Here is a 25,844-nt window from a genome sequence, read left to right on the forward strand (position 1 = left end):
CGAGTGCCGGTGGTGTAGAGTCCGAGATAAATGACATTCTGCGACGAACGCTGCATGTCTAAAGATCGTCGTCGTCGTCCTCCTCCTCCGCCTCCTCCTCCTCCTCCTCCTCTTCCTCTTACTCCTCCTTCTGCTTCTGTCTCTTCTTTTTCTTCTTCGTTGTGTAGTCATCGAGTCTTGTCGTACTTGTCGTCTTAACCCATCTCTTTTTCTCTCTGTTTCTGAATCCTCTTCTTACTCCCTCCACCCTCCCACCCTCCCCACTCACTCCCTCATTCTCTCTCTCGCTTCTCTCTGTTTCTCTCCACCATTTCCTCCACGAGTAAGCCGTTTTGTCTCCGTGTTGGTTATTTCTGGGCGGATTCGGATGTCCGTACGCCATTACGTCTTGTACGCCTACGCAATATTAGCCGAATCGTTCTTTACGAGGGTGGACTGTACTTTTCGGAAAAGAACGAAAAGAAAAAAAAAGGAAAAGAGGGTGGTGGCGGTGGAGAAGGGGAAAGAGTGGAATAGAAGACATTGACGTCTTACTTTTCTCTCCTACATTAGATATAATCCACTCTTCTCTTCTTGAACGTCATTGAAGAACAAATAAATTTCTAGTTTTATTCTTTTTATTCTATTTATATTTTATGAAGTTATACTTCTTTGGCGCGTTGGGGAAACGTAATGGGGAGTGATGTTTGTTCCGAGTATCTGGAAAAACGACACAAGGAAGTTTGTCGATATTTACGAGCGCGGCAAAGCGATTTCAGTTACGGCATGAAGTTGTCTTCTTCTTCTCAAGCGGGTCACCCATCCAGGTACTAATCGTACTCAGCGCTGTTTTACTTAAATGATCGAAACGAGAACTAATGCTGTAACCGCGCCATGATTGTTGACGCGTCAAGTAATTCGATATATTTCTCTTATATTAACTGGGACTGATATCTATATTATGATATTTTATTATTCTTCTAATATATATAATATACGATCGATTGAAAATATGTTTCTTTCCTTTTTTTTAAATAATAATAAAATAATAATAATTTATTTTCTGTTAGTTATTTTTTGAAGTTATTTTGAGTTATTTGAGGTTATGTTCGTTTTGGTACGGCAAAAGCAAGTAACCTTCTTACGTGCGTACATAAGTACACACCAATTTTTTTTATTCTTTCTTATATATATATATAGATAGAATAAATATTATTTTTTTTTTAAGTGTATTTTTTCTTGAAGTTTTTTTTTTGAAGTTATTTTTGAGATTATTGAGGTTATGTTCGTTTTGGTACGGCAAAGAAGTATAAACTTCTTACTGCGTACATAAGTACACAACACTAGTTTTTTTTTTTCACTTCTTTCTCCGTTAAAGGAAATAAACGAAGGGGTGGGGTGGGTGGTAAGGGTGGATGTCATCCTCATTCGTCTGCTATATAAAACACAACGATCCGAGTAGAAAGAAAAAAGATGACGTTTACGTTAAAACTCGATAGAAAACTGTACGATATGAGAAGAGGTGTTTCTTCCTAAGGTTCTTTATTTCCTATGGCTTCGACCTTAAAGTTTTTTTTTTTCTTTTAACAACTTAATTCGCAAGAGGGAACAAGAAAGAAAAAGACTACTACTACTCGGGGGTAGTAAGCGTGATAGAGGAAAAAAGGGTCAAGAAAATACACGGATCTTCGTAAAACAAAGAGAGAGAACTGGAGAAGGTACTACGTGGACGAAAATGAAGGACACGATAGTTTTTTAAAACGAAGAAAAAAAACACGTAATTCGTTCTCTTTCTTTTTATCTTTCTCTTTTATTTGGAATTGTGGAAACTAGTTTTTCGCAAAGGGCGCGAAAAACGAATGAAAAATGTCTTTCTTTCTTTCTTTCTTTCTCGCGTTTCAAATTTCTTCCTACCCTTTCGTCTCTCTCTCTCTCTCTCTTTTTATTTTTTTCTAAGTCTATCCTTTTCGCAGGATCGCGTGACACGACAGATTGCAGACAGACGAAATAGCACGCGTTCGAAAAGTATTCCGGCGCCATGCGTGCAACGAACACGTCTTCCTTGCTCGTTCATTCGAAATAAAAAAAAAAAAAAAGAAAAAAGAAAAGAAAAGAAACCAATAGAAACAAAAAGGATAAGAAAAACAAGAAGAAGAAGAAGATGAAGAAGAAGAAGAATAAGAAGAAGATGAAGAAGAAGAAGGTTATCTAGAGCGGTTAACTGAAATAAGCACGATGCCAAAGTTTGGTGTCACGTCGAGTGAAATACCGTACAGTAAAACGTACGAAATGTCAAGATTCTTCGCCAAAATTTACAAAACGTATCTTTCATCTTCGGAGATTAAAGTATTATGAGGAGATTATTAGATATTGAACGAAAAATTAATAGAAAGACGAACGAAATATCGATAAATAGATAAGATATATTTCTTCTTTTAATATCGATAAAAAACAAAAAAATATATATAAACGTAACAATCTTATCTATCTAAAAAAATTACAATATTAATTACAATATTAATATAATACAAAAATTACATAAATAATACGAACTAAATATCGATAAATCGTTAATAATATATTTTTTTTCCTTTTTAATATCAATATTAAAAAACAAAAAAAATATATAGATGAAACGTAACGATCTTATCTATCTAAAAAAAATTACAATATTAATTACAATATTAATATAATACGAAAATTACATATTAATACGAACTAAATATTGATAAATCGATAATAATATATTTTTTTAATATCATATTATTATATTATTATATTATTATGTTATTTTTAATATCAATATTAAAAAACAACAAAAATATATATCAAACGTAACAATCTTATCTATCTAAAAAAAAAATTATTTCAATAGTAGCATCTCACATGTCGCTCCCCCCCCTTTCCCCTATCTCCCTCTAACTCTATCCCTCTCAATCATTTACAAGAACCCATACTAATAATTACTTTTCGCGTAGATATACACATATGCACAATAATCCTTGATGAATATTCATATTTCGACGAATGGTTCATGCCGTAGAATGTAATAATATATTTACATCGATCGCAAAACGGCCCCAATATTTTTTCATCCCCGTGTCCAGTAAATACATAGAGGAGAATAACAACTCTAGTATTTCATTGGACACAAGCCCCGCGGTCAACTAAAAACGATTACAATGAGAGAACGTGATCGAGCTATCAATAGCAACGTGTGTGTGTGTGTGTGTGCGCGTAGATGCTACGATATTGACCCTCGATTCGTCACAAACACTCTTCCGATCCCCTTAACTACGCACACACATACACACGCAAACATGTACACTAACACACATGGATAGGTTCGTTTCATACGCAATTAAAGCGTATACTAGGCTCTATTTACCACTCTCTCTCTCTTTCTATACGCCTCGATGAATGATGAGTTCCGACTAAAATCCGTGAAACGAGCCCTTCCTTTTCTTTCTTACCTCTCCCCCCAACCCCCCTGCCCCTATCTCTCTCTCTCTCTCTCACTAACTGCACCATATGTAATCTCGGTATTTCTCTTCTTCTTCTTTTTTTTTTCTTTTTTAAATCCCTGCCCCGATCGAACGGGATTTTAGGAAGGAGTAGAAAAAAAAAAATAAGTCTTCCCGGATCATTCCACCACCCACCCTATCGTAGAGACGCGTTCGGGATAAGAAAAGGAAAAGGAAAGAAGAAAAAAAAAGGAAACCGGGATTTGTGTGTTACCGCTACTACACACTACGGCTGGAAATAATCTCGACGACGAGATGCAAGAACATCCAAAGGGTGTCCTCCCTGAATTTAAGGGGTTATACGCAGTTGCGAGGCTCGAAAAAGACGTATTTTCATGAATTTTTTTTTAGAAACAGTTTTTATTTCTCAAACAAAAGTGATGGTAATTCAAATAGAGCCAACTTTTGAGAATACAATAGCGCGTCGATTATGTAAAAATATTAATCTGCACCGCTCCTGTAGATGATTTCCTGAACGTCCTCTAAAAAAAGACGTTTGGCGGTGATCTTCATTTTGGATTATTGAAATTAAAAAATATGGTGGATTCTTTTAAAGGATAGATTAATGCAGGTATTAAAACCAAGGAATAATAAAAATTTTGATTTTTGACAAAATGGCGTCTATTTGAAAAAAAGTTGTTGTTTTTGACTAAAATTTTCGCTCTAAATTGTTACAAAAAAAATAGTAATAAATTTTTTAAAAATTATTCCTTATACTTAATACCTGAGGAATATATCTGAGAAGATTGTGTAAAAATTCGAAACCGATCGGTTAAGCCGTTTTTGAAAAATCGAGATCACCGACTTTGAAAATACCGTTTTGAGAAAAACGCGTTTAAAGTTTCAAAGAGACGTTTACACATAGTTAAAAATTTTTGTTTACAGCTTACATGAAGTGAAGAATATTTGTCGGATCGATTTGAAATTTTCAGAGAATATACTTAAAATATATGTACATTCCGAAAATGAAAAAAAAAAAAAAAATCGATTTTTTAAAAATTCTAACTGCGTATAACCCCTTAAAGCATTGAGTAAGAATATATTTAACGCGATTAATTATCGAGAGGGGAAGAAAAGGGGAAAGATTGTATTTCGATGTTAACGTTCATATTTTTTGTTCAAATTGTTTTTACATGCACGCGTACGAGAACGCGTACGTTTTCACGAATTAATTCAATAATTCAATTCGAATAATAATACATATATAAATTACAATTTTCAACCAGTAACCAGAAATAGTATTATTTAGTTAATTTTTATTTTAAATTAAACAAATATATATATATACCAATATCAATTCGTATGCGAGTAAATTAAACGAAAAGAAAAATCGACAACGTATAATATAATATAAAGAAAAAAAAACACATATATATATATTTTATTCGATAAATATTAATCCCCCCATAATCGCGATTGCGAATAAAGTCAAAGCTAGCAGACCCGAATAAAAATGAGATAAAGTTTCGACAAAAATTCCCATTAACTTATTAACAGAACAAAAAAGAACAAATATAATCGAATAATTTGTAGCATTTACGCGTTCTATATATCTATCTATAAATTATTAATTAAACAAAAATTTTTCTTCGAATCTTAATGAAAAGAGAAAAAATTATAAAATCCCATAAAGACCCCATTGCAGGGTCCCCTTTTCCAACGCAAACGCTTAATCCACGACTGCCCATCGTATCATATGGTTCACCCTGTATTATTATACGTGTACGTGTGGGTGACGCACGTGCGGAGATGTAAAGAAATAGAAAAAAAAAAAATAATAATAAGAGGAAAAAAGTGTACGTGGAAAGAAGATGGTGGATGGTCTCGTGCTCGAAAGAGGAATCGACTACTAAACGGGAATGGATGAGGGACGGTAAAACGAGAAGGATGAAACAACAGGGTGAAGAGAGGGGGGAGGGGGGAGAGAGAGAAAGAAGAGTACTGCTGACTGGTGGCAGGAATGCGTTAATGGGCTCAAAGAGAGAGAAAGAGAGAGAGAGAGAGAAAAAAAAGAAATAAAACCAACCGACGTACGACGTCCAGATGGCGAGTCGTTTTCGCGAAGATGCATTTTCTCAAGCAGAATGCAAGAAGCAACAAGCCCCCGTTGATATAAGCTCGAATTGCACGCAACGTTGCGAAACGATATAAAGGTATCCCTAAACCACCACTACTACTACTACTACTCGACACAAACATGTAACAAGTATTTATATTTTGTTGATGTTTCTTTCTTAAAAATATTCCAACGTTGTTGATGGATAGTTTTTCTTTTATTTGTTTATTGATTTATGAAAGAAATTATGTTAATTTAATGAAATGAAATTACAATTTAAAATATATTTTAAAAAAATATAAATTAAAAAATAATTAAAATAAATTAAAATATAATTTATTAAATGTTCATTTTATATTATATTACATTATAATGTTAAATTGTAATGTAATTGTAATGTTTAAATAATATACATTATAATGTTAATTTTAATAAGTTAAAATGTTAATTTATTAAATAAAATTATATATATATATATTTATGTATATCTATTAAATTATATTTTATCGTAATTGTAATTATTGTAAACAACGGTTAAGAAATCTATAAATTTGAGAACAATTAGTATTAGTATTAGTATTTAGTATTAGTATTTAGTATTAGTAATAGTATTTAATGATGTTATTTATGATTTGATGAAAATAAAAGAATTTTGGAACGGACAGTTTTCTAAACTTTTCTAAACTGTATAACAATTTGAAATTATTTGAAGAGGCACATGTAAGGGTAAGATGATGATGTTCCCAAAATGTTATGTGTGTACTAATGATTACTTTTTTATTTTTTAAATAGAAATATATATTTCTTGTTACGTTAGTCGAACAATCATTGAATTTTCTTTTGAATTGATAACAGTGATACAATTACGTCCCCCCCGCTACTATATTATACATACATATGCACCTGTGATATCAAAATAAAAATAAATAATAATAGAAAAAAAGAGAGAAGAAAAAAACTAAAAAAATACGGGGAAAAGAAAAAACCAAAGGGAAAAAAAAATAAATACTTAAAGAAATCCCAGAAGCTCATTGATATGAGGAATCCCAAGGAAAGAAGGGTGCGAATTGCGTGAGAATCCTTTCGTCTAGCGGAGCGCGAGCGAGTCGTCTAGAAATTTTGATCCTTGGTATATAAAATTCCACAGGAATGGTATGCTTGCGCGTGAGTAACATTCATTCGCACAACCAGCAGCAGCAGCAGCAGGACGATGATCGTGTATTAGGGTATGTATACATAAATACATACATACATACACCTACATATAAGTGTAAGTATATAAATACGATGTCCGTGTAGAAGAAGAAGAAGAAGAAGAAGAAGAAAGCTCAGCAGGATCGTCCGGTTGGTTTCTTTATGATCTGCTGAAGAGCTTCGTCGTCGCAGAGACTGGTGCATTGTGAGAACTCTTTCAAAAGGGGAAGAAGGTATTGTAGAAAGAAAGAAAGGATAAAAAAAAAAGCAAACAAGAATGTCTAGTGGTAATAATAGTAGTAGTAGTAGTAGTAGTAGTAGTGGTTATAGGTACTACCAGTGGGTTGTGATTGAACTCGTCGTTACTCGTTACTACGATCAATAGAACCGGACGGATCGTTGCGTAGAATTTATGGCATATTTCGTCTAACGAAATAATGACACGTCGACCACCGGCTACGAGCAACCCAGCTCTTGAGACTTGTTGCTTTACTACTACCGAGTAAGAGATTATCTTCCTTTCTTTTTCTTTTTCTTTTTTCTTTTTTCTCTCTTTTTATATATATATGTGTGTAGGTAATATACGTAACGTGCATGGAAGCGTGCTGCTAAGTAACGTATGCCAGACTATACTTCGAACGAACGATCCTCTCCATATGCGTTTCTCTTTCTAAGTGATGTGAGAAAATAACGAGGTCTTGTGACTTGTCAACACTATCTTAAGATATGTACTCGTATGAATAATGTATATAGTTAGAAGTATTAGACGTAGCAATTAAATCCATACCTTTTTCACTAAATTTAATATTTATAATACATTTATAATACATCTGTTATATGTGCCCATAATTATGAAAGTGGTCTAAGTCAAAATTAAATAAAAAAATTAATTTATTAGTTATTTCACACAGCACATTATTTTAAACTCAATTAATTCAATGTAATTTTCATAACATTGTCAAAAATGAACCGTTAGATAGTGTTTGTTATGTATATAACTAGAAGTATTAGACGTAGCAATTAAATCCATACCTTTTTCACTAAATTTAATATTTATAATACATTTATAATACATCTGTTATATGTGCCCATAATTATGAAAGTGGTCTAAGTCAAAATTAAACAAAAAAATTAATTTATTAATTATTTCACACAGCACCACATTATTTTCAACTCAATTAATTCAATGTAATTTTCATAACATTGTCAAAAATGAACCGTTAGATAGTGTTTGTTATTTCAATATTATATAGAATTCATTTCATTCATGTTCAAATGTAATCCTTTAAATATCTCGAGACAAAAAATATATGACTTAGACACCACTTTCATAATTATGGGCACATATTTCGTAATGGTATTCAATTATTTTTCATGACATTGGTACATTTTTTAGGCATCTACCGAATTACTTAGACGAAAACAAGATAACGATTTTTAATACGATTAATTTAATTATCAAAACACTGAAATTAATTGTTACACTTAAGGTATTAATTAGATAAATTTAAATATGTATAGGTAAACAGATATTTATTCAAGAATTTTTAGTAACTCGATACGAATTCGATACGATTTTGGTTAGAAAAAAAAAATACGAATGGTTGTTATATTTCTCTCTGTCTCTCTCTATCCTCATCGTCAGTGTAAATGGAAGGGGCTAACGGAATGAAAATTTCATTCGACGTGATAAAAGATCCTACCATCCTATCCTCGAGGCTACTACTACGATAGTTACGGTATGACTCGTATAAACGAAATATTTTTACGCCCAGAGCAATGTTTGCCCGAAGGAATCGAGGGTTGCAAAACCTTTTTCTTTCTTTCTTACTTCTTCTTCTTCTTCTTCTTCTTCTTTTATTTCCACATCCAAACCATCATCCACCCTTCTTCCTTCTTCCTATTTCTCCTTACTATAGCGATTCTTCGCGAAAATACTTTAGGCACGAAGAGAAATGAAAGAAAAAAAAAAGAAACGCGAGTGACCGGACTGGGAGTACTGGCCGCGTGTATTGCCAAGGGACCAAAGGGAGAAAGAGGACCAAAGGACATCCAAACCAATAGAACGAGGGATGCTGGCCTCTCAGCACGTTTCTAGAATCACTAATGTCAGCAATATCCTGTACACGTAGGCAAACACATATATACAGAAGAAATGGATGCGAAGTATTGCCATTGCTGGTAGAAAACTCTTATACGTATTGGTATATGTGTGTGTATACGTTTCTACGTGTATATGTGTGTATACGTTTTCTTTTTATCTTTCTCCTTCTTTCTTTCTTTCTTTCTTACTCACACATGGAAAGAGAACAATCACGTATATATTTATATACATACGTATGTATATACAGTGAAACCTTGGATTTGCGAGTAACTTGGTTTACGAATTTTCCTCAAAATGACAAAAACACATTTTGATTTAACGAACGAGAGGATATATTGCAATACGAAGAGCAATACGACGAATACACTTGGACAAATGATTAACATTTTATATTTGTATTATATTTGATATCATCTATACAAAATATTTGATATAAATAATAATCGTTCAATGTATTATTATATTTCCTCAATTTCCCATAATGCATTTTTATTTTTTATTTTTGTTTGTTTATTCTTATGACGAAATTCGAGTTTTGATATACGAATTGCTTTTTGGATTACGTGCACATTTTTTTTCAAACGAATTATATTCGCAAATCGAGGTTCCACTGTGTGTATGTGTGTGTGTGTGTATATATATGTGTACATTTCGTTATATGTATATAGAAAATGTGTTTAAAGCCCTCGGCAAAACTGTGCGTGGAACTTGCAGCAAATATAACGATTTTAACGTTGGTAAAGTTCGTTTCAGATCGACACGTTATTAAATATTAACGAATCCTCTGTTCAGACATTTATAGATGATATTGAAAATAAATCTCAATCATTTTGTCAACTCGATTTTTGTTTTATTCGACGTTTTGTAAATACGAACGATATATACAAACAACCCCCCCCCCTAATATTTCGGAAATACGACGATCTAATAATCAAGATTTTGTCTTAAATGTTCGTTTCATTTAGACGATCATTTTTCATCTTTAATTAATTTTTTCTTCGTCGAGTAACGAAAAACTCGTTAAAATGATTAATCTCTCGTCGACAATTCATTGAACAAATAAAATTAAACGTGTACATAAATTAACAATAGAATAATTGTTTACGAGTAATTAAGTTCGTACATCGAAAGAATAATACGAACAAGTAAGGTAATTAAATTATTATTATTATTATTATTATTGATACGATTTGAAAATAAAGCGGATAGTTGTGTAGTAAATCAACTTATTGACTATTTTTCTACAATGAATCGCATTGAGATCAGTGAGCTCGAAGCTGGGATAACACACCCATTCGACCTTCCACTTTTCTTGGTGATCGAGGGGAAAACTCGACAACGGGCGCACCACCAAGCAACGATGGGGTTGGCGGTGGGTGCATCGAACGAAATTTCCGAGCGAACGAATTCGACGAAAACAATTCTCTTAGCTGCAAGAAAGAGAGAGAGAGAGAGAGAGAGGGGGAGAGAGAGAGAGAGAGAGAAAGAAAGATGGATGAAACGAAAAGCTCGGAAGCGCATGCTCGAACGAAGCAACGTTCTGAAATTTATTGCCACCCACTCGAGCCAATCAAACCGAGATTCTTGCACGGATAATCGAATCATGCATGTATTTGCATACGTTTCGTTGAAAATTTCGTTTGGTTCGATGTACCACGCCCGAAAGAGAAAGAAAAATAAAAAGTGAGAAAGAGAGAGAGAGAGAGAGAGAGAGAGAGTGTAAGAATGGAAGAAAGATAGTTCTTCTACGATTGTGTGTGTATGTGTGTTACTCACAGATTGATACTATATACATACATACATATACATATATACATATTGTACATAGAAACGGGATTATTTTTCTATAGGGTGTTCCTTCACTTCACATTTATATACGTGTATTGTATACGTATATCGACGAGGATGTAGATTGTAAACAGAAGAAACGAAAGTGACTCACCGTTCGCGAGGGGTAGTTCGGCTAGTGGCAGTAGCAGCAGAACTAGTAACGACGAGGATGACGAAGACGGGGTGAATCTCCCTTTCCGACGCGGGAACGTCAGTCCCTGCATCCTGAAACAGGCAAACAGACAAATTTATATACCTACAGTTATATAATACATACATATATATATATGAATTCTTCTTATATATTATAGACATATTCATAGAAGTGGTCGTATATTCGCGTAGTGGGCGCGGTTGAACGACGTTATTTTCAACATGCTTTTGCCGCGAGCATGATCTATTATACATATATTTGTATATGTGTATATTAGTGTAGGATTCGTGAAAAAATTGGGCCGTTGGACAGACTGGACCGGGACTCGAACCCGAATCTTCCGCTTTCCGGGCGACTGCTCTTTAACCAATTGAGCTATCCAGGGCCCACCGTCCAATCTCCTCACGAACGCCTACTTAAGTGTTTGGCTTGGAGGTGCTCGCATCCCACATTCTACCCCCCCGCAACTACATTCGACCCCGAATGTTCGTCATTTCGACATCTTATAAATCTTTTTCAACGAACCGACAAACCAAAAACTGTGTCCAACCTCGATCTTTAATACAGACTTAACCAACGCTGTATAACTTACACGAGGGTGCTACACACTATTTCGCGCGACACGAAAATTGTCAAAATATTCCCAACCTCGATCTTTAATACAGGCTTAACCAATGCTGTATAACTTACACGAGGATGGAAAACCTCTTCCCTGAACGCATTGCTGTCTAAAGGCCGTCTTGCCTAGTTCCCCAGCCAATCGTTCACGTCGCCACTATACGTCTTACGTCGGCCTAACCTCTCTTTGATAGATGTTCAATTAATTATTTTTCCCTAATTATTGCACGGTCGTAGAAGTGTGACACGAAGCAAACCTCCATCCCGGCTGAGCCCCCAAAATGTAGGATTCGTGAAAAAATTGGGCCGTTGGACAGACTGGACCGGGACTCGAACCCGGATCTTCCGCTTTTCGCTTTTTTTTTTCCGGGCGACTGCTCTTTAACCAATTGAGCTATCCAGGGCCCACCGTCCAATCTCCTCACGAATGCCTATTTAAGTGTTTGGCTTGGAGGTGCTCGCATCCCACATATATTTGTATATGTGTATATTAGTATACATATATATATAGGTACACATACATATTAGATTGCAAACGATATCCAAGAGGGTATAAGAATCGAAAATATTTCGACGCACGTGTGTACCTTGTACGAGTGAAAGAATGAGTGAGTGAATGAGAGAGAAAGAGAGGAAGAGAGGATCTAGTTAAAAGGGAATGACTAAAAAGAGAAAGAAAAATAGAGAGGGAGAAAATGTACGGCCGTATCCATTGGCTGTAATGAAAAATCGCTCCCTTCTTGAGCCCAACCAACGATTGACCGTGAATTAAGGCTTTTGTACTTTCGATTAGTAGCTTAGAAAGATCGTCTACCCACTGTACATGCGATACCATCGTTTCAATGCTCATGACAACAACAACTACACTCACGATGTGACCATTTTTTATCTCTCTCTCTCTTTAGATTTCTTTTTTTCTTTTTTTCGAGAAGATGGGGGTGATGAGGGTGGAAAGGAAATCGTCTAGTTGCTAGATATCAGAATTGTTTGGTCAGACTCGTAGAAGATTCTACGTCCGTTATTTCGAAAGCCATGTTATTATCAATAAAATGTGAATGACAGAATAGGGTGGGGGAAGTTAGAAAGAAATAAAAAAAAATGTCTCGACGAAATACAAACGAAAAATCCCATATACGATTTCTTTTCTTTCTTCTTTCTATTATTTTTCCACGAAAGGACTAAATATATTCGCGAAAATATTTAATAATGCAACTTTTATGAAACCATGAGCTTTACGTGCATTGTCCTTCTTTTAAGTTCGTACTTATAGTTAAATAGATAGAATTGTTTTTTTTTTATCATGTTACACTTATACGAGTTTAGTTTTTCGTTTAATACGATAAACGTAATTTATCTTTTTCTTCTCGTTGTGCGTGTAGTTTCAATATTTGTCGTACGTTGACCGCAAATTACTCGCCTTTCTATCCACAGTAGTCAGAGTAAAAAGTTGTGTTAGCCATTATGGATAATACACATGGGGACAAATACGAAGTGAATAGTCTCATTATATCTTTTTCTCGCTCTCGCACACACACACACACACACACGTGTGTGTGTACTATATATATATATATATTATTTACATATTCATATGTAGAACACGAAGAATGTCATCATCGATTATAGATCATCTTGATAATTATAATTGACCATTATTCGATGGGTCTAATAAAATAAAAGTAAATTCGTTTAAAAGTAAAAAAAAGAAAATAAAAAAAAGAAAATAAATAAATAAAAGAGAAAAAGTTAATTAAATTTAGTGGAGAGAGAGAGAGAGAGAGGAAAAAATGAAATCGTTAAGAGGAACTCATTTTTAGATTTTAAGAGAGCTACCCAAAACGTCAACTTTTTTACATCCCCCGATCGTAAATATTAATTAAAAACTTCGTGGAATGCCTCGTATCTTCGAGGAAAGAGAAAACGTGTCTCGTCCTACATTTAATATTATTCCACTACTATATTAGATTCATCTATACTAATACAATCTTTCATTTTACTGTTATATATTATGCGTATGTAAATACATGTATAAACATATACTATCTCACAAACAAATATTTAATCACCAAAATTTAGAATATATTCATTTAGAAACAATTTCAGTTCTTATTACTGTATACTTTTACAGAATCGATTGTTTCAATCGTTCGCTGTAAACTTAACATACGGTTAATAATAAATCAAAATTAATTTCCAAAATGAGACGAAAAAAATCTTGAAAAGTTTTCATAAATAATAAAAAATATGTATATACAAATTAATAATTATTATTAAATATACACATGTATATACAAAAATTAATAATTATTATTAAATATACACATGTATATACAAAAATTAATAATTATTATTACACATAGATTGACGTTAAAATTTCCATAATTAAAGATTAAATAAATAATTATTTGTCTTGAAAATAAAAAATATCACTTTCTTCTAAAATCTAAGTCTACAAACGTAACATTTATTAGGGGTGGTCAAATATTTGTCTAACTTAACAAAAAATGATTGGAGTTCGTAACTAAAAAAAAAGTTACGTTGGGGGTAGGTATCGGGGTGTATTAAAAATGTAAATTAGTCCTTTCGACATGTTTAGAAACAAATAAGTGCGCCGACGATGATCGAGTAATTTCGTGTTCTTACAGAATTACAAACGGCGATCGTATCCGACGTCGATAGCTGTGAGTCACGCTACATAGCGATAAAAAGAGTTCAGTTCATAAGTGGGACGGACCACGTATGCCCAGTAATACCTGAATGGCTGGTTCGCTGACATGCGACACGTTGCATACACGGATGTACCCTATAGGTATGTTTTCTATGGGTATATGTGTGTATATGTGTATATGTGTGTAGATCTATAGATGTACGCGTCTTTTCAAACATAAGAGAATAGAACAATGAAAAAAGAAAAAAGAAAAAAAAAACACCCAAGGATATTCTTTTGAAAGGATTTTACGATTGTTTCTAATAATAAGAACTTAATTATTCGCATATCTTTAAATGAAATAGTTAATTCGAACTGACCCAAGTAGATTAGAAGGATTAAAACTCTCGTTAAAAAATGAACATTTATTTATACGATTTACAGAAGGAATATTTTATTCTTCAAATATTGTTAAAGAAAGTTCAAAGATTTTCTAATCTCTAATCTATGTATTTTTTCATGTATATATATATATATGTGTGTGTGTGTGTGTATGAGTAAACTTTAGTTTTAAAAAACCAAAAAATAAACATAAAAATACTCGCGTGAAAGAAAGAAAAAAAAAAAGAAAAAAAGAGAACTAAACGTACGTGCATTCATTTAACAAGCAAAACGTAACCCAAGCGCCGATATATAAATTCGCAATAAAAAAAAAGAAAGAAAAAAAAAGGAAAATAAATAGTGAAATGTCCGAGAGAACAAATATTTCCTGTAACGGATGTATCCGATATTTTGTAGAGCATTTTGGTGAACGAATCGAAAAGGGTCGAAACCCCCGTACGTATTGGTTGCATCTATCGTTTTATTTGTATTTTCTCTCTCTCTCTCTCTCTCTCTCTTTCTCTCTTTCTCTTCCTTTTTTCTGCCATTCGCTTTTTTGTCGTTAAAATTCATCGAAACCAAATAGAAACATAACGTATATGACAATATAGATATGAATATATGTGTAAACACTATTTATATACAAAATCTTCAGCTATAACTCTTCTATGGGAATATCGAGAGATTCGTTAGTGGTATTAAAATCTTTTGAGTGATATGTACTAAATAAAAATACTAGTAACACTTAACTGATGTTAATTAAAAATGAAAAAAAGAAAACCTCTCGGATTAAGTATTACCAATTTTTCAATCTTTTACAATAGATATGTATGTATAGATATGTATATTATAAATAAATTTGACATAAAATAAATATAATATATTAACTTGTGAATCACTAATAATCAACGATTTAAAGCATATTTAAATGAACGTCAAAGTAATTCGATGATATTACAATAAATACAATATATTCGAAATTACGATTTACGCATTGTTGACCAGCTATTTTCTACAAAATTATATCCTATTAAATACAGTTGAATTAATGCGTTTCGTAATGGTCGTATTAATAATTGGATTACAATAATAAAAATTCGGAAAAATTGGTTATACTAAAATTGAAGTAAACGTTATCTCAACTGCAGTAATTTACAATAACGATTTGTACAATTTTATACTGTAATAATGAAATAAATTGGTTACGTGTACAAACACGAACATATTCATGATCGGTTAGTAATATATTATTAAAATTATCGTTAAAATTTGGAGATCTTATTCAAAAATGATATACTTTAATAATTACATGTCAAATATTTGCATGTGTAAACACGAATTTACTACTGATCGATGAATAATGAATTAATTAAAATAACGATCGTTTGAATTTTGGTAATATAATTTAAAAAGAAAAATTTGTAAATAAGACACTTACGATTAGTCTTACAATGACGAATGAATTTATGCATAATAAAATAATTCGAAAAAAAATTTGTAATGTCTCGCATACGAAAGTATACATATAGGGTGAGAAAGATAGAAAAGGAAGGATGATATCTTTGTTGGTGGGTTTCTACTACGCGCACGAATCAATACCAATCTCAAACTTTTGCGGAGTATAACACGATGATGAAGCAAATTGCTGAGTTGCCCGAATGAAATAATCTTTGACGTTTCCATTAGACTTATTGCGAGAATTTAAATGGCCGACTTTATCATAGTCGTTTATCATACCATATTGACAATAATGCTAATGTATTATAATTATATATATATATATATATACACAACGCACTTACACACATATGTATAATACTACACATTCAATCCTTGAACCAATCTTTAAGTTTATTTTTTGCAATTTTTTTTTATCTTTTATCTATCACGATAAAATTCCACAGTTGTAATAAAAATATAATGAAAAATGTGTGTGATCGATTCCCAACCAAGTACTATTTACAAAAGTATTAATTAAACAAGTATTATTATTTAAAAAAAAGTATTATTATTTAAAAAAGTATTATTATTTAAAAAAGTATTATTATTATTAAAAAAAAAAGTATTAATTAAAAGTATTATTATTTAAAAATAAAATTATATTTCTCTCTAACGATAAAATATTCTCTTGTAATATAATTAATATCAATTAGAAATATCTCGAATAATTTTAATAATAGGTTTATATATATTAGAATTTAGAAGCTTTTGCATTACGAACAAATATCAATTATTTCAAATTAATAGTAAAAAAATAAATTTATATGTATAATACAGACACATATACATTTACGCGAAGGTTCGTATTTCGGTTTGCTTTGACGAGTTCATTATCACACGGAAATGAGTAGATTCGTTAAACGTTTAAGAAAGAAAACGAATGTGTGTATGCGCATCGAGCACAAAATCGTTTTGACACGACTCATTTCGAACAAACGTGATAAACTCATGGCCCCGATTTACGCTGTTGGGTTATCGAAACGATTTATTTGTCGATCGTACATACTCCGTGTGCTTTTTCACGTTTCTTCTTTTTTCCTTTTCTTCTTTTTCCAACAACTATATAGTTTTTCTCTTTATCAGCGCTTTGACTTTTATTTTCTGACTTTTTTTTTTCTTATTTTTTTTTGGTTCTTCTAATACTTTTTCCTCTTCCTCACCAATATCTATTTAACGTATCAGAAGAAGACCACCGTGGCCTTTCCAACGAACGAGCAAACTAACTTTAGTCTTCGATAAAAATGTCTCTTCCGAGTAATACCACGCGTGTATATGTACGTAGTATATATACGTGTACGGTGTGTATCTACGTCAACGGAAAGGAGAAAGAAAAATAAGGACAGCCGAAGTATAGGTCGGTAAAACGTACTTTACGATTTTTACCTTTCAAAAAGATCTTTTCTACAGCAATAAAAAATAAAAGAGAAAAAATAAAGAAACACGCCTTAATAGTTCCAATGGAATTTCACTGAAAATTGTAGATAACAAAATGAACAATTCAAGGTTGGTACGATGACGGAGTATTTAGATATTTTCAACAATTTTCAAATATACTTTTGTTATTCTTTTTGTCTCGCAAACAGCCAAAGTATAGATCGGTGAAACGTACTTTACGATTTTTACCTTTCAAAAAGATCTTTTCTACAGCAATAAAAAATAAAAGAGAAAAAATAAAGAAACACGCCTTAATAGTTCCAATGGAATTTCACTGAAAATTGTTGATAACAAAATGAACAATTCAAAGTTGGTACGATGACAGAGTATTTAGATATTTTGAACAATTTTCAAATATACTTTCGTTATTCTTTTTGTCTCAATAAAAAAAAAAAAAAGAAAAAATAAAGAAACACGCCTTAATAGTTCCAATGGAATTTCACTGAAAATTGTCGATAACAAAATGAACAATCCACAGCTGGAAAATGATGAAAAAGTATTTAGATATTTTGAACAATTTTCAAATATACTTTCGTTATTCTTTTTGTCTCGCAAACAGCCAAAGTATAAGTTAGTAAAACGTACTTTACGATTTTTACCTTTCAAAAAGAAGAAGAAACACGTCTTTAATAGTTCCAATGGAATTGCACTGAAAATTGTCGATAACAAAATGAACAATCCACAGCTGGAAAGTGATGAAAAAGTATTTAGATATTTTGAACAATTTTCAAATAATCTTTCGTTATTCTTTTTATCTCACAAATGCAAATACACACATATACACACACGAACGCACACACATAAAGATAATTCTACACTATAATTTCGTACCTAACGGTAGAACACTAATAGAATACGAAAGTATATTTATATGTATATATTTGTACACTAGATGCACGAAACAAACAAAAGGGTTGGCTTTTTTAGAGTTAGGAAGATTTTCACGTAGTGAAAGGAACGTCTGTCTATATGGTCGTACAAGTTCTCTTGATCGGACTCAAAACTACATGTACATCCGGCCTATGCACTGTCCACGTATGTACCTACTGCTTTCTGCCACGTGAATGGAAGGGACGAGGGATGCATTATTTATCATAGTACACGTGTACGACTCTGCTTCGTTAAGTACCGTGCCGGTGTTTCTTTAAGTTTTGTTTATGACCATGCTAGAGACAGCGCTTTCTCTCTTCCTTTCTTCCTCTCTTCCTCTCTTCTTCTCTTTCTCTTTTTTATCTTTATTTTTTTTTTCTTTCTTTCTTTCTTTCTTTCTTTTCTACATTCCTGATTCTATTCTCCCTCTCTTCCTATGTGCGTTGTTGATTAAACGAACCGACATAAACGCCACCAATGTATTTACCTACGTACATCATGCGTTTATTTTAAAATCTAATTTTGAAAATATTCCGAACAAAGGAAACATATTTTTTTTCTTCAAACGTACATCTTGTTTTTTATCTTTCTAGTTTTACGTTTCGATTTTTTTTTGTTTTCGTTGATTTATTTAGAACTTATCTAATGATAAGGATTATTTTGATGACAAAAATATTCGTTCCTTTAGAAATACAAGATTTTTCGTAGTTTTTTAAGTAAAATAAAATTGATCTCACTGAAATTTGTACGCGTTATTGTATACACTATTACTTCTAATTAAGATTAACATTATAGTAACAGTCATATAATTAGAAATTTTGAAAATATAACAAATTAAAATTTATTTTCTACTAGTAAAAAACGTAATATTGAGTAAACAAAAACAATGCTACTCGTTGTTATCATTGAAAAGTAAAATTAACAAAAGAAATATTCTTACTGTCACACTTACAGCACTTGATCGGAATAATCCCATAAAATAATCAAACTTTTTATTGCGTATGTCTACTCTCTATCAATCGTTATTTACTAAAGATAAGATAAGATAAGATTAAATCGAATCAAATGAAAATATATGCTAATGTTTCTTATAACATGACTAAAATAAAGTATCTATAATTGAAAAAATATCGAATAAAAAAGTGATCTATGATATTACACGTTAATTCAAAATATAAAAAAACTGGTGTGTGTACTTACATACGCACGTAAGAAGATATACTTCTTTTGGGTACCAAAACAAATATAACCTCAATAACCTCAAAAATAACTTCAAAAAAATAACTTAAAAAAAAATAATAACAATTATTATATTATAAAAAAAAAATAATAATAATATTATATTATATATATAATATATCGATATATCTATGTATATATAATAAAGAATAAAAAAATATCAAAATATAGATATCAGTCCACATTAAATATAAGAGAAATATATCGAATTTCTTTATGCGTCAACGGCCATGGCGCTATGATAGCATTGGTTCCCGCTCGATCATTTAAGTCAAGCAGCCCTGAGTACAATTAGTACTTGGATGGGTAACCCGCTTGAAAAAAAATGGGAAGAAGAAGAGAAGACAACTTCATGCCGTAAATTTGACTTCGTGGTGTCGTTTTTACAGACGCTCGGAACAAAATCCACTCCCATCACATTTTCCCAAACGCGCCAAAAGAAGTATAACTTCAAAAATAAATAACTTCAAAAAAAAACGAATAGAAAAGAGATATTAAAAATGAGAAACAATTGTACGATCATCTACGATGAGATAGATCTCATTGGTTATGAGATATATGATATTAAGAGAATTGTATCCATCGTGGTTCCGGTAGCTTTCAATCTTAATTCCAACAAATGAAACGTGCCATTCGTCGCCAATGCATACGTGTTGTGTGTCGTCTACATGTATATATTCAGGGTTGATATTCGCGATACTCTTGTTACCACCATTTATTCCCACTCAATTGATATAACAATACATATAAATGCATTGTATTCCCATCTAGTCAAATAACGTGTATATCAAAAGATAAATTATAAATAGAAACGATAGAGAATAGTAATAGAATGTATGTATCATACTAGGTGCGGGTGGGGGGGGGGGGACAAGTATATTTATGTAACGTGTAATCGAACGAACTTGAATAAATACGTTGAGAAGAAGAAGAATGTAATGATAAATATAATAAAACAGATCAAGAATTATATCAATGTATTAAACATGTTATATAAATGTTAATTTTATTATTTATGTTTTTATAATTATTTTTTATAATTTTTTTTATAATTTTTTTATAATTTTTATAATTTTATTATACATGTTATATAAATGTTAATTTGATAATAGATAGATAGTAATAGAAATATAATATTAATTTGATATTAGAAAAATCTATTTTATAAAAATTGTATATTTTTTATTATTGAAAAGAAAAATATACTAACTAAAACTATTCCAATAGAAGAAATGGAATTATTAAAAATCTAAACAATATTTTAAGAGAGTTTTTATAAAATAAGAAGAATGTGAAACGGTGTAAAAGGGATAACGATAAATAGTTATAAACTAATAAACGAAAATTATTCGATCGATGGGGTGTGCTATAGTTAAAATTAATTAATTTTTATATTGCATATGGTTATATAAGTTAGGAATGCTTCGAATCGGTTGTATAACAATCTCTTCTTTAAATTCTGCGAAATATCGAAATTTTAGTCATTAAATTTAAATTTCTTTTTAAACAAAAAAACAATAAGAAATACACACATTATATAGAACAAATTTAAGATATCCCTGCATACGAACGACGATTAATTCGTATGTTATATTTTATTCCAAAAAAAAAAAAAAACTGGTGTGTGTACTTATGTACGCACGTAAGAAGTTATACTTCTTTGCCGTACCAAAACGAACATAACCTCAATAACTTCAAAAATAACTTTAAAAAAAAAGAAAGGAAACATATTTTTAATCGATCGATATATTACATATATAAGAAAGAATACAAAACAAAAATATCAAAATATAGATATCAGTCCATACTAAATATAAGAAAGATATTTCGAATAACTTCACGCGTCAACAGCAATGGCGGGGTTGGTTACAGCATTAGTTCTCGCTTCGATCATTTAAGTAAAGCAGCGCTGAGTTCGATTAGTATTTGGATGGGTGACCCACTTGAGAAAAAAGGGGGGAAGAAGAAAAGAAGACAACTTCACACCGTAAATTTGAAATCGCTTTGTCGCGCGTCATAAATACCGACAAACTTCATGGTGTCGTTTTTCCAAACGCTCGGAACAAAATCACTCCCCATTACATTTTCCCAAACGCGCCAAAAGAAGTATAACTTCAAAAATTAAAAAAACAATTAAAAAACAATTAAAAAAAGAAGAAAAATGTTTATTAACGTCCATTAACTGAAGAAAAGGAAACAAAAGATAATTCAATTTATACGAAACATGTAATCCAAATGAACAAACAATGAGAGAGTGGATCGTGAAGGAGAAGAGTAGTAGTAGAAATTCAAATGAAAAATGTTGATCCCCCTTTAGGTTGATCACAGTCGAGTGAGTTCATTCAAAGATTCTTAACTCGTTGTTGTCCGGTAAAGCTTCGTGTTCATTGTCGAGTGAGTTTCTCTTATGTTAAATCTCCATAGTGATCATTAAGCTGGTCGTGTATCTTAATGAAGCGACAAGAAGCTTCGTACGCGTGAGACACCCACGCAGAATCACGACACGTAACGCCTTTATCGTCGAAAAACTCGATTAACGTCGCGCACTTCGCTGAAGCTTGCATAGGAACACGCAAAAGCATTATTCTAACTAAGACTAAAGAAATTTATTTCGATAGCGATGTAACTATAAAGTGTTTAGAATGTATACTCTGTATGTTTTAAACAGAAATAAAGAGAAATATTCTATTAGATATACCAGGGGGGGGGCTAATAACTATTACCATTTCACCTATTCTAAGTATTTGTCTAATTTAATATCAAACATTTTCCACTCAAAGTTTAACACTATTTTAACTATTTTCACTATTTTTTATTTATTATACTTTATTTATTATTATTAAATATTTATTAAATATTATATATATATATTTTATTTTTTATTTATATACTCATTATTTTCCACTCAAAGTTTACACTATTTTAACTATTTTCATTGTTGTAAAAGTTAGACATGTTATACCAGTCAAAGAGTGGCTGGTGTTTAAAAATACCATTTAAAGTTTACTCAATTTCATGATTTTGTGTATATTAAAAGCTTTTTCTTGTTTCGTAAAATCAAGAAGTAACGATAAGAGATATTTGAGTTAATAATAATTATTTGACCACCTCTGGTAAATCGATTCTTTCCTCCTTATTTTCTGTTTTTATTTTTTTTTTATTTTTTTCTCTTCCTCGCGATAAATTGAAATACGATATACATTATGTTTTTTCGATCGATGACTCCGAATTCAAATTTTTAATAGGTTGCGTAATCGTAGGCTGTTACTTTTACGCTAAAGCGAGGAAAGTAATTAATTAATAAGAAATATATTTCGTGAAAGTTATCGTAAAATATTCTTACGAGTTTCTCGAGAATGCCACAATATCAGTCGTATCTTTAAAATAATATAATATAAAAAGTGATTATCAAGTTTACCAGGTTATTCAAAATTGGTATAATTGGACATATACGTTGATGGAAAATATTTAAAAAAAAAGAAAAAAAATAATCATATTTACGACATTTCAAGATTATCGGTAATTTTGTGAATAAAACTCCACATTTGTTTTTTCTCTATGAATTGATTTCTCATAAGAAGAAAAAAAAAAGTTAAAAAAGAAACTTTATTTTTCAGGATGTAATAATTTAAAAAAAAAAACATAAAAATACCCTCTGAGCACTGCAATGATTGTTAACTCTGTTTTCAAGATTTCTCGAGTTTTCCTTGATTACTTCTATATATTTTTTTCCTCTCTATCTCTGATTTTCTTCATTTTTGATACAAACGACACTCGTGATATTATCTAGTTTTCTATAGGAACGTGATTGCCAAGTACCGATTCACTAGATTGGTAAATAACCATAATAACACGATGCTGGGAGCATCGTTCACTTTAATTGCTTCGAGATGCTAGGAAATTGATTATTATGCTTTTTGTTGCAGCCCGGCGTGATCCTTTACCAAATAGAAAATGAGGAAGAAAAGAAGGGAAGAACAGCGTTCACTCGCTAGTCGTCAATAGAAAATTTTCCCTTTTTATATCTATATATACCTATACCTAGCAATACAGAATGCTTTTCTTCGGTATTACAATGATACCAAAAGTGCCAGGTGTTGAACAAGCTGTAGCCTTATTCGTATTTGAACAAAAATTCCCCATAAGATAAACGAGAACGTGGTTTACAAACAATCACGTTCTTTCTTAAACATTTACCTAGACGAATATAATTTAAATAACAATTAACGACTAATTCCAACGATATAATCAACGTATTCTCCTTAAATCAAATTAATCGGTCCTCTCGTTATCAAATTAATTACGAAAATAAAAACAATTTTACTACTCGGGCAATAGGAAAATATTGGAATAGCGAACTTTATTGGGTCCAATAAAAGATCGACGTACGCCTATACGACATGAATAATTGCTACGAATCGAAGGTATACACGTTACTTACGTACTTATGTGACATACACGTCGATATTTATCGAACATGCATTACGTAACTGACACAGATGGCTTTTGTCCAGCTTGTTATTGTCTTCTTCCATACAATTGACGTAACCTTGTTACAATTTCACCATGGCAATTCGTCTTTTTTTTTGGAACAAAAAATTCTTATTTTTTTTTTTTCATAAAACATTACTCAAATATAAGAATATAATAATGATTATAAATTGAACGTAATGGGGTATTCATTTTTCTATGAGATTTATGAAGATGTGATTTAAAAGATTGAAGAATTAATTGAAAAATTCGTAAAAAGAAAAAAAAAAGAGAAAGAGAAAATGTGGGAGAAAGATAATTTCTAGAATCAAGCGGAACCATATCAAATATTTCGTGCGTCTATATAATATATGCGTATGTATCTCTACGTACTCTTCTCTTATGTATTTACATAAGCTACGTATTTCTATATACACATTTCTCGTATGTTCATATACGATTCTCTCTATTACGAGCAAATAACAGAATTCCTTACGGTAAATTACGGATCGAGGATCCAACTATCGTCGGGTTGCTCAACGCAAAAATTTATAATTAAACCTTTAACCGGATTGACGTATGAGCCGCAAATTTGAAATACCATGGAGAGTAGTATGTATTTCTCTAGCTGATGGGAGGGACCCCATCATCTTCATGGGATCGAATTAGAGAAGTTACAATTATTTATTATAATAGACGAATATTTTTATTCAGTTTTTGTTCGGAAAGTAATTTTAAAATTAAATTTAATTTTAAAATTAATTTAAAATAAAAAAAACTATTTATTTTGTCGTCATTAGATTCAATTGGATGATCTAAACGTGTGAAAGGTGCACCTTTCGAATCGAAATTTCGAAAAATAATTATCCTTTAAGTTAATAGAAAATATAAACTATAACAAAAATGTGCGCTGATTTTGATTTTTACCATTTCTTATACGATCCCCCCTCTAAAAAACAAAAATTTAATAATTCTAATTTTAAATTAATCAACACACGCATATTCAAATTGTACGATAAAATATAACTTTTGTTAAAAACTGGTCATTTTTTTTTAATGGGGTTTCAGTATAAATAATTATATATAAATAGTAGGTAAGTTTTTTGGTGTTTAATTCATTGCATGTCGAAATAAAGAAACGTTGTCTTGTCGTAGATAAGGATCAATCTAATGATCGAAATTATAAGGAAACCGAATTAGTCTGGGGGAGGGGGAAGAGGGGAAGAAAAAAAGAAGAAAAAAAAGGGAGGAGGAAAAGAAGAAACATCTTCGGATATTCTGGCTCGCTCTGTAAAATTTCGAACATTTTTCTAACGACTAGTTTCGAAGATAGGCAGGTAGAGATCTTAACAACCGACTTTGTGCTTCTTCGAGCGCATCGGGTAATATTCGAAACACCTGCCCCTTGATTACAAATGTAAATTGCTTTAATTAGATAATTACGCGCGTTAGGTGGATATTACGATAAAAACCGGTATATATATATATACTTTTTGTATTATACTTATCGCAAAATCATTTAGATAAATAAATAAATTTTACTGATTTCAATTAATTCGAAGTGTATTATAACAAAAATTATACAATTTTATCTTCATTTTAATGTTATCTCGTAATTAAACGTTGAAAAATAACTTCAAAAAGAAAAGTCAATTTTATATTATCCAATTACGATATAAGTAATGATGTATAAATATAAGAATTTATATTTAGTTTTATACTTTTAAAATCATTTCTCTGATCCTTTTGATTTTTAAATGAAAATAAAATAATAATAATTATCGAAGAAATTGAAAATATACAATTTAAATGGATTTGATAATTGAAACGTTAAATTATCGATT

The 25,844-nt window shown here is 31.3% G+C and overlaps 1 protein-coding gene across 1 annotated transcript in view; it reads right to left on the reverse strand.

Annotated features, from left to right (window-relative positions):
• LOC122514637 overlaps window positions 1-25,844 on the reverse strand; it is a 60,085-nt gene that overhangs the window by 31,665 nt on the left and 2,576 nt on the right. The window contains exon 2 of the mRNA XM_043631574.1: window positions 10,800-10,912. Coding sequence (XP_043487509.1) covers window positions 10,800-10,911 — 112 coding nt within the window. The 5' untranslated portion in view covers window position 10,912. The remainder of the gene's footprint in view (window positions 1-10,799; window positions 10,913-25,844) is intronic.

This window comes from Polistes fuscatus, unplaced genomic scaffold, assembly GCF_010416935.1.
Source record: "Polistes fuscatus isolate 324 unplaced genomic scaffold, CU_Pfus_HIC Scaffold15, whole genome shotgun sequence".
NCBI lineage: Eukaryota > Metazoa > Arthropoda > Insecta > Hymenoptera > Vespidae > Polistes > Polistes fuscatus.